General features: G+C 48.5%; 1 protein-coding gene across 1 annotated transcript; it reads left to right on the top strand.

The window, feature by feature from the left end:
* Window positions 1–3,566: 3,566 nt before the first annotated feature.
* On the top strand, window positions 3,567–11,286 carry SLC22A6 (solute carrier family 22 member 6). Its single transcript, XM_055414970.2, has 10 exons — window positions 3,567–3,935; window positions 4,297–4,400; window positions 4,626–4,780; window positions 6,563–6,731; window positions 7,163–7,286; window positions 7,412–7,527; window positions 8,778–8,992; window positions 9,104–9,212; window positions 10,684–10,887; window positions 11,202–11,286. The coding sequence occupies exons 1-10, from the start codon at window positions 3,567–3,569 to the stop codon at window positions 11,284–11,286; spliced, it is 1,650 nt and encodes a 549-aa protein (XP_055270945.2).
* The last annotated feature ends 8,027 nt before the right edge of the window (window positions 11,287–19,313 follow it).

Raw genomic sequence — 19,313 nt, forward strand, 5'->3', positions numbered from 1 at the left:
AGGGACAGTTGGAGACCCCAAATGGAAACACATCACAAAGGGCAAAAAAAGTCTCTTGTGATAACCCGAACCCAGTAATCGAGCTAAAACATGGTGGGAAAGGGTGTTGGCCTGGACACAGGAGGACCAGAGTCCTGATTCAGCCACTCCAGTGGCAAAGCTGGCTGTGGAGGCAAAAGAGGAAGACTTGCAGCACTCTGGGGCCCGAGCTACTCAGGGGAGGAAGAGGAGATCTCATTTTCAGCTCACAAAAGTTTCCCCATTCAAATAAGCCCATGGGGATTCCTAGAAATATGTTGATAGGAATCATGAGTCTGACTGCACTGTCCTTTGAAAAGCAGGTGTGGGATTGATCACTATACAAAAGAAGTCTGAGAGCATCTTCTAAGGTAGGGTTTCTGATCATTATTGACATTTTAGCTCCAAAAAATCACTGGTTATGCGGAGCTGGCCTGTGTACCGCAGGATGTTCAGCACCATCCCTGGACTCTCCCCACCAGGCGCCCGGAGTATCTTCACCCCCACTGGTGACAACCAAAAATGTCTCCAGACAGGGCCAAATGTCCCCTGGGAAGTAAGTGTGTGTGTTAGTCGCTCAGTCACGTCCGACTCTTTGCAATCCCATGGGCTATAGCCTGCCAGGCTCCTCTGTCCATAGGATTCTCCAGACAAGAATACTGGAGTGAGTTGCCACTCTCTTCTCCTGGGGATCTTTCTGACCCGGGGATCTTCCCAACCCAGGGATCTTCCTGACCCAGGGATCAAACCTGTGTCTCCTGCATTGCAGGCAGATTCTTTACAGTCTAAGCCACCAGAGAAGCCTCCCTGGGGGGCAAAGATCTCCCCCAGTGGGGAATTCACTGTTCTGGGGGTAAGGTGTCCCAGGCACATTTTCTCTCTAAATTCAGTGTGATAGTCTCACCTTTGGACCAGAAACAAATAATAAGAACAGCTCATGATCACTGAGCCACAGGGCAGGCATCTTTACCTGTATTTGCTCATTTAACCCTCCAATGAGGCAGACACAACTAGTATCCCCACCTTGCAAACAAGGACACTGAGATACAGAGGAGTTTAGCAACTTGCCCACCGCCAGTAAGTGTGAAGTGAGGGCTTGGATCCAAGTAATCTGACTCTAGAGTCCATGTTTTATATAATATACACTGTGCAAAGTAAAGGCAAGAAGCTGTAAACCCAAAATCTATACGTATTTTGGGCTTCCCTTGTGGCTCAGCTGGGAAAGAATCCATCTGCAATGCAGGAGACCTGGGTTCAATCCCTGGGTAGGGAAGATCCCCTGGAGAAGGGAAAGTCTACCCACTCCAGTATTCTGGCTTAGAGAATTCCATGGACTGTATAGTCCATGGGGTCACAAAGAGTTGGACACGACTGAGCGACTTTCACGTATGAGTTTTACCCTAAGAGCATATCTCAATTTCAGTTCAGTCGCTCAGTCATGTCCAACTCTTTGCAACCCCATGGACTGCAGCACATCAGGCTTCTCTGTCCATCACCATCTCTCAGAGCTTGCTCAAACTCATGTCCATTAAGTTGGTGATGCCACCTAACCATCTCATCCTCTGTTGTCCCCTTCTCCTCCTGCCTCCAGTCTTTCCCAGAATCAGGGTCTTTTCCAGTGAGTCAGTTCTTCGCATCAGGTGGCCAAAATATTGGAGTTTCAGCTTCAACATCAGTCCTTCCAATGAATATTCAAGACTGATTGCCTTTAGGATGAACTGGTTGGATCTCCTTGCAGTCCAAGGGACTCTCAAGAGTCTTCTCCAACACCACAGTTCAAAAGCATCAATTCTTTGGCACTCAGCTTTCTTTACAGTCCACCTCTCACATCCATACATGACTACTGGAAAAACCGTAGCTTTGACTAGACCAACTTTTATTGGCAAAGTAATGTCTCTGCTTTTTAATATGCTATCTAGGTTGGTCATAGCTTTCTTCCAGGAAGCAAGTGTCTTTTAATTTCATGGCTGCAGTCACCATCTGCAGTGATTTTGGAGCCCAAAAAAATAAAGCTGATCTCAATTTGGATCAGCTCAAGTCAAGCACTCAGTAGTAGCTAGCAGCTACCATACTGGATGCTCTCTTGACAACCCCAAGTGAAGCAGTAGGATCCCATAGAAACCCACCCAATCAGAGCTCGGCAGTGCCCTGAGCACGAGAGAACTGGACTGGGAAGCCAAACTATTGGAGGAAATCAAGTGAATGTATTAGATTTGTGGCTAAAAGTAAAATAAGTTCATGCTTATTGTGGAGGAGGAGATGAAGGAGGGAAAAAAAAGAAGAGAAGGAAAAGAAGAAGTTATGGATAGGAGACCGACAAAGGAAAATTTTGAATCAGGATGAACAAGAAAATAGAAACTGAGATACTGAAAGACTCAATCTACATGTGTGATGTTAGTCTGAGATCCCACTGCTTCAAAAGCAGTCTTTGGCCTCTTTTGTGTCTTCCAATTGGTCAATGCTAGGGTCCTGTAAGATGTAAGCAGTCAGGACTTCCCTGGTGGTCCAGTGGTTAAGAATTCACCTTGCAATGCAGGGGACATGGGCTTGATTCCTGGTCAGGGAACTAAGATCCCACATGCTGCGGGGCAACTAAGCCCACGTACCACAACTATTGAGCCCATGGATCACAACTAGAGGGTCCATGTGCCACAACTGACTTGACACAGCCAAATAAATAAATAATTTTTTAAGTTACTAAAAAAAAATATGGAAGCTGTCCCAGAAGACCAAAGGCCAGGGTTGCCAATTTTAGCAAGTAAGAATACAAGATGTCCAGTTAAATTTGAATTTCAGATCAAGGAATACCTTTCTAGTCTAAGTACAGCCCATGTAATGTTAGGGACATACTTAAATGAAAGGAAAAAAAATATTTGCTGATCTAAAATCCAAATTAACTGGGCATCCTGTATTTTCTCTGGCAACTTCTCCCAAAAATGGTCCATTTGGATCCTTCCCACTAAAAAGGACAGAAGCCCCACAAGAGGCCAACACACTTCCCAGACTCCAGTCTTCCTACTAAAAGGAAGACAGAAAGGTCCCACCCTATCCCCTCTTGCCCCCAGATGCCCAGGTGGGTCCTCCCAGGACATCCACTCCCACCACCCCCACTTCAGTCCACCCTCTCCCGCCCTTTATACCCACTTGGAGAAATTCCACTGATACCAGGATGCCCAGAGGGTTAATCCTTCTGATACCAAGTCACACTTTAACTCATTCCCTCCAGGCCAAGGATTAAATACTGCCTATGTAGGGGTCAGGGCTACAGCAGACCCTGAGAGTGGAGCGACACCTTCCCCACCAAGTGAGGAGAGGCCGCAGAAGAAAGGGAGGGACAAAACTAGGAGAGAGAAGGAAGGAGGGGCCGCCTGGCCGGGCCGCTGTCCCCCCACAGAGCCAGCTCAGATTCAGTTCCAGGAGCAACTTGGCTGCAGAAGCAACAGCGCTCCTTCTCCTCCAGTGTAGGGCAGCAGGCGGAGGGCCACAGAGACGGAGGGCCTGGGACCGGACGTCCTCAGCCCCCAGCCAACTTGGCCAGGTCTGGCCCCATGGCCTTCAATGACCTCCTGTTGCAGTTGGGGGGCGTCGGCCGCTTCCAGAAGATCCAGGTCACCCTGGTGATCCTCCCTGTGATCCTGCTGGCCTCCCACAACACCCTGCAGAACTTCACCGCTGCCATCCCCACCCACCACTGCCGCCCACCTGCCGACACCAACCTCAGCGAGGATGGGGACCTGGAGGCCTGGCTACCCCGGGATGGGCAGGGGCGGCCAGAGCCCTGCCTCCTCTTCACCTCCCCCCAGCGGGGACTGCCCTTTCCCAATGGCACGGAGACCAACGGCACGGGGGCCACAGAGCCCTGCCCCCACGGCTGGATCTACGACAACAGCACCTTCCCTTCCACCATCGTCAGTGAGGTGAGGAGCCCTGGGCCCCCAGCTCCTCCTCCCAACCCCCGAGTCCCCATCTTACCATCCCCACACACACCCACACACACGCACTCACACCCACACACATGCAGAGACCCACACACATGCAGAGACCCACACACACACAGAGAGAGACTGTCTCGATGGAGAAAGGGGTTCCAGATGGGGGCCTTTGTAGAAAAGGGAATGTGGAGTTGCAGGGTCAAGAAGTGACCGGCTCCCGGGACCAACAAGAAGTGTTGGGGAAGGGGGTGATACTGGCCTCAGAGAGCCAGCCGGAAGGAGGGTAGGGGAGTTTCCCTACAGCCCAGGCTTGCCTTGGCCTGACCTTTGCTCCCTCTCCCCACAGTGGGACCTCGTGTGCTCTCACAGGGCCTTACGCCAGCTGGCTCAGTCCTTATACATGATGGGAGTGCTTCTCGGAGCCATGGTATTCGGGTGCCTAGCAGACAGGTCAGTCCTGGGCAGGGCCAATGAGCTGGGCTGGGACTGGGGACTCCTTGGCTGGGTTCGGGAGGGCCGAGGTGGGTGGTTGGCACCCTCAACTGGGGCTGGACTGAGGATCTACAGCGTCAGCCTCATGATACGTCACGGGTCCCAGGCCAGTGCCTCTCCCAGTTTGGCCTGGCCCCTGCTGGTCCTCAAAACCCCTGCTGCAGGCCTCTGCTCCCCTGACAGGCTGGGCCGCCGGAAGGTGCTGATCTTCAACTACCTGCAGGCAGCTGTGTCAGGAACCTGTGCCGCCTTCGCTCCCAACTTCTCCGTCTACTGTACCTTCCGGCTCCTCTCGGGCATGTCAATAGCTGGCATTGTCCTCAACTGCGTAACACTGAGTGAGGGGGGCCGGGAGGGCAGGGCGGGCCCCTACCCTCTCCCTCCAACCACCCAGCCCCACAGCCCCTTTCCAGCCTCCTCTCCTAGCCTACCCTTCTGGCATTCAGCCTGTTCTGCCCTTGCAGCCAACATAAAAGCCTTGAGCTCACACTATCCTGACCTCTTCTTTAGACACGCAACTACAAACTCCATTGTTAGGGCCAGGCAGTTCCCATAAATGACCGAGGAGCTGAGAGGCAATAGAGAGTGTGAAGACTGTCTCCAAGAGAGACACACCCATCCAGAGGGGTTACTGCCACTCAGCTGCTAAAGACAAGACACATCGGGGCTATCAGATCTGCCCCCGCCCCTCTTTTATTACTGTAAAATATCCCAACTTTTGAACATTTACAATTAATTCTCATATTTTAATATAAGCCAAGCCAGCATCATGTAGAGCAAACACACTTATGGACGGAGCATGGCCTGTCCATGCGTCATTGACATGCATCCTCAGATGAATCACCCCCTCGCTCTGTTTCTCAGATGAAGAACCTGAGGCTAGGGGGAAGGGACAGGATTCCCCCACAGTCATTCCTCAAGCCCAGAAGAGAATCTAAGGATTTGGGATTCTCTGGACAAAAGTAGGGCTTCCCAGGTGGCCAGGCCTGTGTCAGTGAAAGCCGCTCAGTCGTGTCCAACTCTTTGCGACCCCCATGGACTATACCCCCGTGGAATTCTTCAGGCCAGAATACTGGAGTGGGTAGCCATTTCCTTCTCCAGGGTATCTTCCCAAGCCATGGATTGAACACAGGTCTCCTGCATTGCAAGTGGATTCTTGACCAGCTAAGCCACAAGGGAAGCCCAAGAATACTGGAGTGGGTAGCCTATCCCTTTTGCAGTGGATCTTCCTAATCCAGGAATCAAACCTGCATTGCAGGTAGATTCATTCTTTACCAACTGAGATATCATGGAAGCCCCTTCCCAGGTGGTGCTAGTGGTAAAGAACCCACCTGCCAGTGCAGGTAGATGTAAGAGACACAGGTTTGATCCCTGGGTCGCGAAGATCCCCCGGAGGAGGGCGCAACAACCCACTCCAGTATTCTTGCCTGGAGAATCCCATGGTCAGGGGAGCCTGGTGGGCTGCAGTCCATAGGGTCACACACAGTCGGACACGACTGAAGCAATTTAGTATGCATGCACACATGCGCAGACTAAAGAAATTAACCAGGATAGGGCTCAGGTTGGGCCAGACACCTAGAGAATCCAGTCCAAAGGTGCGAGCTAAGTGTTGAGGCCATTGCCCCAGCTGCCACATCAGGAGCCCATAAGAGCGAAGCTGGACCTCTTCAGACCTCAGCAGAGAGGTGGTCCCACTCCCACCTCAACTCTCCGGGATGGCAGAAAGTCACTGTCTCCTCTGAGCTGCTCTGGTCACTGAGGCTGAAATCCAGCCCAGGCTAAGAAGGACCAGATGAGTGACTGCCGTTGAGGAGGGACTGAATGGTCAGAGGTACTCCGAAGGGAAACAGGACCCTGGCCAGGACAGTAGGTTGGAGAGGAGCAAAACCACACAGCAAGGACGTGGAGGGGCGACTCCTGGGGATTCCAAACCTACCTCCCCATTCCTACCTCCACCACAAGCTCCCCACCCCGTCTCCCTTCCATGGCCCCCCACCTCATCTGATGTATCTTCCACTGAGCTTTGGGACAAACCAAGGTTTGGACAGATAGTAGTGGTCTCGGCGGGCCCCACCTGGCACCCAGTAAGTTGCACCACTCTGTTCTAACCCTCTTTCCAGATGTGGAGTGGATGCCCATCCACACACGGGCCCACGTGGGCACCCTGACCGGCTATGTCTACAGCCTGGGCCAGTTTCTCCTGGCTGGTGTGGCCTATGCTGTGCCCCACTGGCGTCACCTACAGCTCTTGGTCTCTGTGCCCTTTTTTGCCTTCTTCGTCTACTCCTGGTACGTAGGGCCCGGACCGATGTGAGGGGATGAGACTCCCCCAGATCTTGTACACTCCACCCACAGAGCCCAAGACGGTCAAACCCAGGCCAGGGATTCAGTGTATCTGATGGGGAAACTGAGGCTGTGGGTGGAAGGACTTGCCCCGAGGTATCCAGTTCTCCAGCCTCCCCAGCTTCTTCCAGCTCTGCAGCCTGTCTGCCCTGCTCCCTTTTCCCAGCACCCAAGAACCAAGTCCCTGTGTTGAGGAATAAGTCATTTCCAAGCTGAGCACCGCTTTGTGGTCCTAGAGAGAGGGATTTGGTAAAGTCCTGGGCTCCCAGCCTTGGAGGAAATACCACTGCAGCCCTCTGGAAAGCCCACGCCCTACCTCCAGCCCACATGACTGGAACTGCAGCCACGCCAACACCTACGCTCACTCCTGCCCCCAGGTTCTTCATCGAGTCTGCCCGCTGGTACTCTTCCTCCGGGAGGCACGACCTCACCCTGAGAACCCTGCAGAGAGTGGCCTGGATCAATGGGAAGCGGGAAGAGGGGGCCAATCTAAGTATGGAGGTAAGACCCCCGAGATCTCCCGCAACATCCCACCCATCGGTAAACCCAGGTTTCTCTGAGTAAGGGGCTAGGCTGGGAGGAGCTCCTGGGGGAGTCCAAGCCCTGAGCCCCGTCCATCCCTGCAGGCGCTCCAGGCCAGTCTGCAGAAGGAACTGACCACAGGCAAGAGCCAGGCCTCGGCCCTGGAGCTGCTGCGCTGCCCTGCCCTTCGCCGCCTCTTCCTCTGCCTCTCCATGCTGTGGTAGGCCCAGACAGACAGACAGATGGACAGACAGACAGACCAAGAGACAAGAGGCTGGCTGGGGAAGGAGTGGATGCAGAGGGTGGAAGAAGGCAAACAAGAGGGAGGAAGTCAGCAGACCAGCTGTGAGGGGCAGAAAGAGTCTTAAGGAACCAAACAACCTCCAGCCTTATTTGCCTCTGGTCCCCAACTGGGCATCAATCTCTCCATATTCTTCTCCTTTTATCAGCTCTGTTCCAATATGGAGACACCTCATCAAGATTGATGGCCCCCAGAGTCTGCAGAATTATATCATGAAGGCTGGCTTGCAAAACTTCTGGAGCATTTACTAGCCTTGTGGTGTCTGCCAGAAACACTGGCACAGCAATAAGATGCCCAAAGCTCATCTCTGAGAGCAGACTCTGGCCAAGGTTGATACCAACCAAAAATCTCCCTTTCCCATTGCAACATTCCCTGTTACCCTTCTTACGTGCCACCCTCCTAACCGCATCATCTAGCAATCCCACGACAGTTAAGAGAAACATGGTCAGAAGGAACAAACCTGCCAGTGAATTCTTTGTTTCCAATCTGGAGTTTGCTCCAGGTTGGGGGTTCTATCCAATAACCTGAGCTTTATTTTCTGGGCTTTTGTCATCTTAAGAAACACAACACCCATCCCAGAACTACAGACAGGTCCTGGAAAATTCTGGCCTCTCCCAACACCTTGGCCCTAAAGATATGGCTTGGACATCCAAGATGAAATAAAGACTAAAACTATATAAATCCTGCGTGGCAACTGAGTGAAAATTCCCTAATATACTAGAGACACAGATTAAGAAGTCTGGGATATCAGAGGACTTTGGTGGTGGTGTTCAGTCGCTCAGTTGTGTCTGACTCTTTGCAACTCCACGAACATCAGCACGCCAGGCTTCCCTGTCCTTCATTATCTCCCAGAGTTTGCTCAAACTCATGTCCACTGAGTCGGTGATGCCATCCAACCACCTCATCCTCTGTTGTCCCCTCCTCCTCCTGCCATCAATCTTTCCCAGCATCAGGGTCTTTTCCAATGAGTTGGCTCCTCACATCAGGTGGCCAAAGTATTAGAGGACTACCCCAATATCTAAAGTGCATGTTAAATGTCAGAAGAAATATTAGTCAAGGTAGATTCCAGATTCTTAAGCAAGGTGCCCTGTGCAACTCACCCATTTTGGATGAGCACCCCCTCCTTAACCTTCCTAACAAACTCCAAACCCCTCACCCCTCCCCACTAGGTTTGCCACTAGCTTTGCCTACTACGGGCTGGTCATGGACCTGCAGGGTTTTGGGGTCAGCATCTACCTAATCCAGGTGATCTTTGGTGCTGTGGACCTGCCTGCCAAGCTTGTGAGCTTCCTTATCATCAACAATGTGGGCCGCCGGCCTGCCCAGATGGCCTCACTGCTGCTGGCAGGCATCTGCATCCTCATCAATGGGGTGGTACCCCAGGGTGAGCACCCATGAGCATCTTGGTCCCTCATCCTTGGCCACATCCCCAGACATGACCCAACTTCTCAAACCCCTCTCCCAAGATCCCGCTGACCTCCTCCTTTCTCTCTAGATAAGTCCATTGTCCGAACCTCTCTTGCTGTGCTGGGGAAGGGCTGTCTGGCTTCCTCCTTCAACTGCGTCTTCCTGTACACCGGGGAGGTGTACCCCACAATGATCCGGTGAGTGGGAGCTTAACGGGAGGAACTTTGGGGCAAAACATTCCCCCCCGCATCCAGGTCAGACCCCAGGGCACATGTCAAAAGGGGCCACCAACGGGGACAGGGTGGGGAGCCAAGAAGACACATCTCAGAGGCAATTAACTGAAGTCCCCCTAGATCTCCAAGGCACAAGTTAGAAGATCTAAATGCCATTAGAAGATCTAATCTGCCCCCAAATCTAAATGCCATCTTTAAACCAAATGGTATGTCTGAAACCGAAGACCGCAACCATGAAAGGGAATTTTCTATCACAAGAGCCACACTTAATAGTGGCGGTTCTGGTAGTTGTACAGATAAACACAGAACTACTTTTTTGAGTGCCAAGGTTGGGAGGAGGGGATATTTTTGCATTAAGACACAAGAAACACGTCTGTTTGAAGAGCAGGATGCAAAACAACAACAAATACAGAACGGGATGCAAAATTCACATGAGATATCAAAGAAATGCCAAGCTTCCCTAGGCAACTTGGAATGAGAATGCTGAGAGGTCATGGTTATCGTCCTATACTCCCAAGGGATTTCCGCTGAAAGAACAATAGTATAAAGGCACTCTCAAACTTTTTACAAATATCAACTCTTTTGTCCTCATAACAATCTTAGGAGGTGGGTACTATGATAATTCTCATTTTCCACATAAGAAAACTGAGCCATGGAGAGGTTAAGTGACTTGTCCCAGGTCATACAGCTTATAAGTCAGGAAGCTTGGATTCAAATCCAAGCAGTTTATCCCCCTATTATCAAAGTTTTTAACCTCTGCTCTCATAGAGAATGTTCTTAACATATTAATATGACGATTCCAGGTCCCTTCACCCTAGGAATTCTAATCCAACAGGTCTGTGTGGGGCTGCTGTTGTTTAGTCGCTAAGTCACGTCCAACTCTTACAACCCCATGGACTGTAGCCAAACAGGCTCTTCTGTCCATGGGATTTTCCAGGCAAGAATACTGCAGTGGGTTGCCATTCCTTTCTCCAGGGGCTCTTCCTGATCCAGTGAGTGAACTCATGTTTCCTGAATTGCAGGTGGATTCTTTACCACTGAGCCACTTGGGAAGCCCGCCTCCCCTGTGTGGGGCTAGGGCAACTGTAAATCAAGTCCCCCAACTGATCTGAGAACAACTGTCCAAGCTCAGCTAATGTGACACCGAGGTTCAGGGAGGAAAAGAAACTTGCCCAACGTCACATAGCAAGTTAAGGGCAATGGCAAAACTCAATCTCCTGATTCTCTGACCAGAGCTCTTCCCAACTTATTCTTTTTATTATTATTATTATCTCCAAAATAAATGCCAAATTGGTTAGCTGATCAAATGGGGAACATAGCAGGCAGCAGGGGGTCTCCTGGGGCTGGGCCTGAGCTGCCCTGACTCCAAATTCAGCTGAGACCTCAGCATTTGTGCCAGAACACTAACCGACACCCAACCCCCTGGATCCCACAGGCAGATGGGCTTGGGAATGGGCAGCACCCTGGCGCGAGTGGGCAGCATTGTGAGCCCGCTGGTGAGCATGACCGCCGAGCTCTACCCCTCCATGCCTCTCTTTATCTACGGCGCTGTCCCAGTGATTGCCAGCACTGCCATCGTCCTCCTGCCGGAGACCCTGGGCCAGCCACTGCCAGACACGGTGCAAGACGTGGAAAACAGGTGGGCCCCCATCCAGTGAGAAGCAGGGACTCGCCCCGGGTCACACATCCAGGCTGGGGTAGCACTGAGACTCAAACCTAAGCCTCCTCTTCCCAGCGGGGGGTCCTTGTCCCTGTGTCCCCCCCCCACCCCTCCCCAATCAGCTGAGAGTCTCCTGGGGTCCTTCCTTGCTCTGGAGAGTGGTAGCTGTTTGGGGCAGAGAGCTGGCAGCTGGGCACAGCTGCATGGAGAGCCCCATGGAAGCCCCCAGCTGGTCTGGAGGCTTCGTACCCAGGGCACCACTCTCCTGTTCCCACCGCCCCCCACCACTGCAGGAGGAGAGGGAAAACGAGGAAGCAGCCAGGGGAGCTGCAGAAGCAGATGGTCCCGCTCCAGGCTTCGGCACAAGCGAAGAACTGACTCTGAGCACTGAAAGGGAGCCTTACAGGGCCCTAAAGGAGGAGAGGGTCCTACAGGCAGCTCACATGAGGAGGGGGAGGGGGATTCGTGGCCCAAGTGTTGGGACTGTGGTTCAGGGAGGCAGCCCCTCAGCTCTCCCCCGCTCCTTTAATACGAAGACCACATATTAAAAGGTTTGTTCGCAGCATCTCCCTTTGTCTCTCTTCTCTCAAACGAAACAGCCACTTCACTTCAGCGGGCACCGTCCAGTCCCCGCCCTCAGTCCCCAGGACTTGACAAACCATTCCAGACAACCTCGGCTCCCTCCCCTGTCCCTCCTTTGCCCCGTCTTCCCTCCTTCCTTTTCTAACCTAAGTATTTCTGAGTTTTAAATCCTTTACACGCCTGCCCTGTCTGGCTGGAAATTGAGAAGGCACGAAAATGAAAGCAGCCAATCAGAGGCTTCGTTTCAGGCTCCGCCCTCTCTGGGAAAGCTCCTGGGAACCTCTGGCAGCAAAAGGAGGAGAAAAACACCGAACAGCTGTGAACTCAGGACGCTGATCTCTGCTCCTCTGGATTCCAGAGGAGTCCGGGGTCCGGACTCAAAACCAGTCTGCCACTTCCAGCTCTGCAGCTGGACATTCAGCCCGCTGGCTACCCTAATCCTCCGGCACGGCATTTCCTGGGCTTTCTTGGCCGCTCTCCCGCCTGCTGGCCCTGGGCTGGTGGAGAGGAGGGACGAGAGGAAGGGGAAGGTGAAACCCAGCCAAGTCAGAGCTGAGTGCTAATTTGGTGCCAGGCACTGTTCTAAGTACTTTGCTTGTATTAACGCAGTCAGTTCTCCCAGTAGCTTTCTAGAGATACGCGCAATTATCGTCCTGCATTTTACCTGATGGGACTTGATTGGAAAAGACCCTGATGCCGGGAAAGACTGAGGGCAAGAGGAGAAGGGGGTGACAGAGGACGAAATGATTGGATGGCATCACAACCCAATGGACAGGCGTTTGAGCAAACTCCAGGAGATAGTGAAGGACAGGGAAGCCCTGGGTGCTGCAGTCCCTAGGGTCACCAAGAGTCAGACACGACTTAGCGACTGAACAACAAAATTTTACAGATAAGGAAGTCAAGGCACTGGAGTGGTTAAGTAACTTGCCCAGATTCACACAGCTATTAAACTGCAGAGTCAGGGTTAGAAGCAGCCCATCCGGAAAGTGTGTGCTTGGACCCACCCACTCTCCCCTACCCACCCCTTCCCCTCCCAACTGCCCGGGCTGTGAGGTACTGAGACTTTGGCCTCTTCCAGCCTTTAAGGCTGTGCTTCTTCTTTTCCCTCCTGGGCTGGAAAAAGACAGAGAAAGGTAAAGAGGAGTGATGAGGTCACAGGGTTGGAACCACATGAAACGAGGGATAGAGGGAATTTAGGGGTCACAGTCAGAAAAAGAGGGATATCCAATCACCTGCCTCAGCCAGGGAGCTCCCTTCAGGGAAGCTGGGAGTGGGGGCAGAGGTGAAGGCTAGCGTGGGAAGGCCATGGGAAAAGAAAATCCTGTTAATGCCCGCAGGTGGCAGGAAGGAGGGACCAGCAGTGCCCTCTGGTACATGTACTTGCTTAGTCATGCTTGCTTGCTGGCATATTGCCCCTAATACTTTCCCCTGCAGCCGACCCAGCCCCACAGACCCTTGTCCCCTGGGGAAAGTCCACACTCTCAAGTCATAGACTTTGCCTTCCATGTGGGATCAGAGAGTTCTTGCTGAGTCAGGGCAACCTGGACAGGAGAGTTGGCTTGGAGTTCTCCTGAAAAAGCCACAAAGCCCTGGGAGAGCTCACAGCAGCTCAGCCAACCAGATAACAGCCTGGGCAGAGCCCAAGCAGAGCTGAAATCACCATAACCCACCCCGCATCCTGGAATATCTGCAGCCTTGATGTTCCCCAACGGTGTGGACATTCCCCATGGCTGTTGTTTAGTTACTAAGTCACATCCGACTCTTTTGCAACCCCATGGACTGTAGCCTGCCAGGCTCCTCTCCCCATGGGGTTTCCCAGGCAAGAATACTACTAGAGTGGATTACCATTCTCCATGCTCCTCAAGAATTTCTTGACCATTATAGGACCCAGTAGATGCCAGAGTGTCAGCAGCCCCACCCCTGCTGCTATTTCTCAGGCAGAGTTGCCCTCGTGAGGGATGAGGGGCACCTAGGATGGCATACTCTGCCTCTGCAGATCTAGGGGTCTTGAGACCAGTGACTTTCCCTACCCTTGCCTCAAAACCCTACTAGCAAGTCTGACAAGTTCTGACTCCTGTGGGTCTGTCAGCTCTCTTCTTAGATCATTTTTGATATCTACATCTGCCTCAACCAGAGGCAGTCCCTGGGCTGCCCCAGCCACATACATCCCCGCCTGGCAAAGTCCTGGTGCTGACTTAGACAGCTTACACCATCTGCACAGACTCCCTTTCCCCAGCCCCAGGCCTGAGACTTCCTGCACTCACCCCATACCCTTGTCCAAATGGAATTACACCATCCTCCCACTCTTCAATTACCAGTAGGTGACTTCTGACACTGTCTCCCCAAGAAGTCACCACCCAAACACTGGCTCACAGCTCATCCTCTTGCCTTGGAGGCCCAAGTTCTAGTACCATCATGCACGACCCTAGTGGCCTCAGATGCTGTCCCCGGTTTTGACCACAAGGTCCTATCTTCAGCCAGGGAAGATAGAATCTTTAAGGCCACTTCAATTTCTCTGCCTGCAGCCTTGAGCACTTCCCAGCCAAAATGACACATCCAAGAGGTTCTGCAACTGCCAGATCCTAATAGAGGGCTCATCAGAAGTCACCTTCCCAGGGCTCCACCCTTGCATCCCAGGTCTTACCAGGCATCAGGCCACACCAAATTCCTCCATCAGGCTCCTCTCCCCACTTCCCAGGAGTTACATGGTCCCTTGGAGAGCAGATGCTCAGCCAGTTAAGGTTTCATGTCATGTGGTAGGCTGAACAATATATGCTCAAAGATGGCCACAGCCTAATCCTGGAAACCTACATAGGAAAAGGGACTTTTGTGATGTGAGTAAGTTAAGGATCTTGAGATGGGGAGATTATCTTGGATTCCCTGAGTGGGCCTGACATGATCATAATAGTCCTTTTCTCAAGAGAAAGGCAGGAAAGCAGAGTGCTTAGTGGGAGATGTGACAAGAGAAGCAAGAAGTTGAAGAGACACAAGAGGGACCACAAGCCAAGGAATGCAAGCAGCCTCTAGAAGCTGCAAAAGGCAAGGAAATGAATTCTCCTCTGAAGTCTCAAAGAAGGAATGCAGCCATAGCAGCACATTGATTTTAGACTTCTGAGCTCCATAACTATAAGAAAATTAACATGTCCTGTTTTAGTTATGACATGTGAAATCTTAGCTGCAGCATGTGAACTCTTAGTTGTGGTATATGGGATCTAGTTCCCTGTCCCAGGATTGAACCTGCACCCCTTGCACTAGCAACTAGAGAAAGCCTGAGTGTAGCAGTGAAGACCCAGCACAGCCAAAGAGGAAAAAAAAAAGTAACAAAGTGGGAAAATGGAGCTAACCTACAGAGTTGATGGTGTCACTGAGCCAGTGATTTAACCAGTCCTGGAGCCACCTACATCTACTCTAATTGATGAAGATAAGAACTTAAGTCCTCCTTACCCTCCTGATTCTTTAAGCCACCGTAAGCTGGTTTTTCTGTGATTTTCAGCCAAAGACATCTTTAATAAATTATTGTAGCTTTTTTGAAATGTAACAATTCAGTTCAGTTCAGTCACTCAGTCGTGTCCGACTCTTTGCGACCCCATGAATCACAGCACGCCAGGCCTCCCTGTCCATCACCAACTCCCAGAGTTCACTCAAACTCATGTCCATTGAGTCGGTGATGCCATCCAGCCATCTCATTCTCTGTCATCCCCGTCTCCTCCCGCCCCCAATCCCTCCCAACATCAGAGTCTTTTCCAGTGAGTCAACTCTTCACATGAGGTGGCCAAAGTATTGCAGTTTCAGTTTTAGCATCAGTCCTTCCAATGAACACCCGGGGTTGATCTCCTCTAGAATGGACTGGTTAGATCTCCTTGCAGTCCAAGGGACTCTCAAGAGTCTTCTCCAGCACCACAGTTCAAAAGCATCAATTCTTCGGCGATCAGCTTTCTTCACAGTCCAACTCTCACATCCATACATGACCACAGGAAAAACCATAGCCTTGACTAGATGGACTTTTGTTGGCAAAGTAATGTCTCTGCTTTTTAATATGCTATCTAGGTTGGTCATAACTTTCCTTCCAAGGAGTTGCTCATATTTAGGTTGCAAAATTTGATCAGTTTTGACAAATGCATACACACATGAAACCATCACTAAAATCAAGATGATAAGCATATCTATTGCCACCAAAGTTTCCTACATGCCCCTTTTTCTGTGGACACGACTTCTATTTCTCTTGAGCAAATATTGGGTTGACCAAGAAGTTCATATTGGTTTTTCCATAACATCTTACAGAAAAACCAGAGTGAACTTTTTGACCAACCCCGTATTAAGGAGTTGAATGTCTGAGTAAGTAATATGTAAGATGCATGCTTAACTTTTTAGGAAATAGCCAGTTTTCCAAAGTGGTTGTAACAATTCACTTTCCCACCAGGTATGTGAGAGTTCCAGTTGCTCCACATCTTTGCCAACTCTTGGTACGATTAGACATTTTGAATTTTAGCCATTTGAGGGAAGGTGTAGTGGTTATCTTATTGTAGTCTTAATTTGCTTTTCCCTAGTGACTAATGATATTAAGAAATCTTTATGTGCTTTTTTCCATCTAAATCTCTTCTTTAGCATATGTTCAAAACTGATTGAGTTGGAAGTTTTTTTTTTTTAATGTATTCTAGAAACAAGAATCCACTCCTTTTAAATTTTTCAAAGCTGTTTTTGCTAGTTTAGGTACTTTGTATTTTCGCATAAATTTTTAAATCTTTTGCCAGATATATGTTTTGCAAATATTTTCTCCAAGTTTATAGCTTCTCTCTTCATTTTTATAACAGTGATTTTTGAATAGCAAAAGTTTTTAAACTTTGATAAAGTCCAATTTTTAATTGATTTTTTTCTCTTATAGTGCATGGTTTTTGTCTTATTTTTTAAATCTTTGCTAAACCCCATGACACAAACATTTTCTCTTGTTTTCTTATTGAAGTTTTATAATTTCAACTCATATTTAGATAAATGATCCATTTTGAGTTATTTTTGTAAAAAAAATTGTGGTTTATTATTTTTTGCATATGGTAGCCTATTATTCCAGCACTGTTTTTTGTTTTTTTTCTCTTTTTTTTTTAATTATTATTTTTATTGAAGGCTAATTATTTAACAATATTATATTGGTTGGTTTTGCCATACATTGACATGAATCCGCCCCAGGTGTACATGAGTTCCCCCTCCTGAAACCCCCTCCCACCTCCCTCCTCCCCTTATCCTCCCTCTGTGTCATCCCCGCATACCAGCCCCGAGCATCCTGTATTGTGCATCGACCCTGAACTGGCGATTCGTTTCACATATGATAATATACATGTTTCAATGCCATTCTCCCAAACCATCCCACCCTCACCCTCTCCCACAGAGTCCCAAAGACTGTTCTACACATCTGTGTCTCTTTTGCTGTCTCGTATACAGGGTTATCATTTGCATCTTTCTAAATTCCATATATATGTGTTAGTATATTGTATTGGTGTTTTTCTTTCTGGCTTACTTCACTCTGTATAATAGGCTCTAGTTTCATCCACCTCATTAGAACTGGTTCAAACGCATTCTTTTTAATGGCTGAGTAATACTCCATTGTGTATACATACCAAAACTTTCTTATCCATTCATCTGCAGATGGACATCTAGGTTGCTTCCATGTCCTGGCTATTATAAACAGTCCAGCACTGTTTTTTGAAAAATACATTTTTTCCTCATTGAATTATCTAGATAACTTGGTCAAAGATCAACTGGTTATATATATGGCTCTATTTTGGACTCTGTCCTATACCATTGCTCTGTTATGTGTCTTTACATGAACGTTACACTCAGATGGTAAAGAGTCTGCCTACAAAGGAGACCTGGGTTCAATTCCGAGGTCAGAAAGATCCTCTGGAGAAGGGAATGGCAACACACTCCAGTATTCTTGCCTGGAGAATTCCATGGACAGAGTAGCCTGGCAGGCTACAGTCCGTGGGGTCACAAGAGTCAGACACGACTAAACTACTAACACTTTCATTCTCACTATTCTATCTTAATAACTATAACTTTATAACTAGTTTTGAACTCAGTGTTTATCTCTTAATTTTAACTTTTTCAAAGTTGTTTTGGCTACTGCAGATATTATGCATTTCCATATAAATTTTAAAATCAACTTGTAAATTTCTATCCAGAAAACTACTAAAATTTTTATATTACATTGAATCTATAGATCATTTGGGGAATGATTGTCATCTTAACAATATTTTTATAGGTTACAACATTTACTGCTGAATTGTTATTATATGGCTTATTTATTCAATATCTTTTCTATTTAATTTTTACATTTATTTTTAATTGAAGGATAATTGCTTTACAATGTTGTGTTGGTTTCTACCATACCACAACATGAATCAGTCAAGAATTTACAAATACTGTTTCCTCTTGAGCTTCCCTCCCACCTCACCCCTATCTTCACAGTATTGAGTGTTCCAATCTATGATATAGTTCTCCATTTTTTAAAATCTTCTTTAATTTCTCTAAGCAATGTTTTGCACTTTTAAGTGTATAGAACTTGCACATATTTTATCAATTTTATACCTAAACATTTCATACTTTATGGAATTATTTTTTAACTTTCTACTTTACATTGGAGTATAACCCACTAACAATGTTGTAATAGTTTCAGATGGATAATAGGAAAAGGACTCAGGCATAGGAATACATGTATCCATTCTTCCCCAAACTCCCCTCCCATTCAGGCTGCCACATTACACTGAGCACAGTTCCTTGTTGCAATTATTAATGATATTTCATTTCAACTGCAATTGTTTGTTGCCATTATACAGAATTATTACACTGCTTATAACCTTCAGTACAATGTTGAATAAAAGTGGTGAGAGTCAATATTCTTGCTTCCTTCCTAAACTTAGGAGGAAAGCATTTAGTCTTTCCCATAGATGTCTTTCATCAATTTGAAGAAATTCCCTTTTATTCCAGGTCTGCTGAGAAGTTGTATTAATGTCATGGATGTCGTTGTGTCAAAAGATCTTTCTGCATCTATTGAGATGATCACATATTTTTTCTTTTTTTAGTCTACTAATATGATGAATTATATTAATTGAGTTTTTTAATGTTAAGTCAGTTTTGCATTCTTGGGATAAACCCTACTTTGTCAAGATACATTATCCTGCTTATATATTGCTGACTTAAATTTGATAAAACTATAGTAAGAATTTTGCATTTATCATAAGGGATATCAGTCTCTAGTTTTCTTTTTTTGTTATTTTATTCATTTTATTTTTTTGATTGTGCAGGGTCTTCATTGCTGCATGTGGGCTTTCTCTAGTTGCAGCCAGTGGGGGCTACTCTTCTTTGTGGTGCATAGGCTTCTCATTGCAGGGGCTTCTCCTGTTGCAGAGCACAGGCTCTAAGGCCCAATAGCTCTGGCATAAAGGCACAATTGCTCCGAGGCACGTAGAATCCTCCTGGACCACGAATCAAACCTTTGTCCCCTGAATTGGCAGACAGACTCCCACCCACTGTACCACCAGGGAGGTCCCCAGTTTTCTTTTATTGTGATGTTTTTGTCCAGTTTCAGCATCAGAAGAAAAAAAGAAGAAAAGGTCCGTATAGTCAAAGCTATGGTTTTTCCAGTAGTCATGTATGGATGTAAGAGTTGGATCATCAAGAAGGCAGAGCACCAAAGAATTGAAGCTTTTAAACTGTGGTATTGGAGAAGACTCGAGAGTTCAAGGAGATTGAACCAGTCAATCCTAAAGGAAATCAACCCTGAAGATTCACTGAAAGGACTGATGCTGAAGCTGAAGCTGCAATACTTAGGC

Source organism: Moschus berezovskii, chromosome 25 (assembly GCF_049115385.1).
Source record: "Moschus berezovskii isolate FMDL1 chromosome 25, NW_MosBer_1.0, whole genome shotgun sequence".
Taxonomy (NCBI): domain Eukaryota; kingdom Metazoa; phylum Chordata; class Mammalia; order Artiodactyla; family Moschidae; genus Moschus; species Moschus berezovskii.

Bases quoted from the DNA above. Each gene is read 5' to 3' on its own strand.
- SLC22A6 (XM_055414970.2), top strand. From the start codon at position 3,567: ATGGCCTTCAATGACCTCCTGTTGCAGTTGGGGGGCGTCGGCCGCTTC. The intron at 4,781-6,562 runs GTGAGGGGGGCC...CCCTCTTTCCAG, and splicing joins CCTCAACTGCGTAACACTGA to ATGTGGAGTGGATGCCCATC. The intron at 10,888-11,201 runs GTGGGCCCCCAT...CCACCACTGCAG, and splicing joins GTGCAAGACGTGGAAAACAG to GAGGAGAGGGAAAACGAGGA.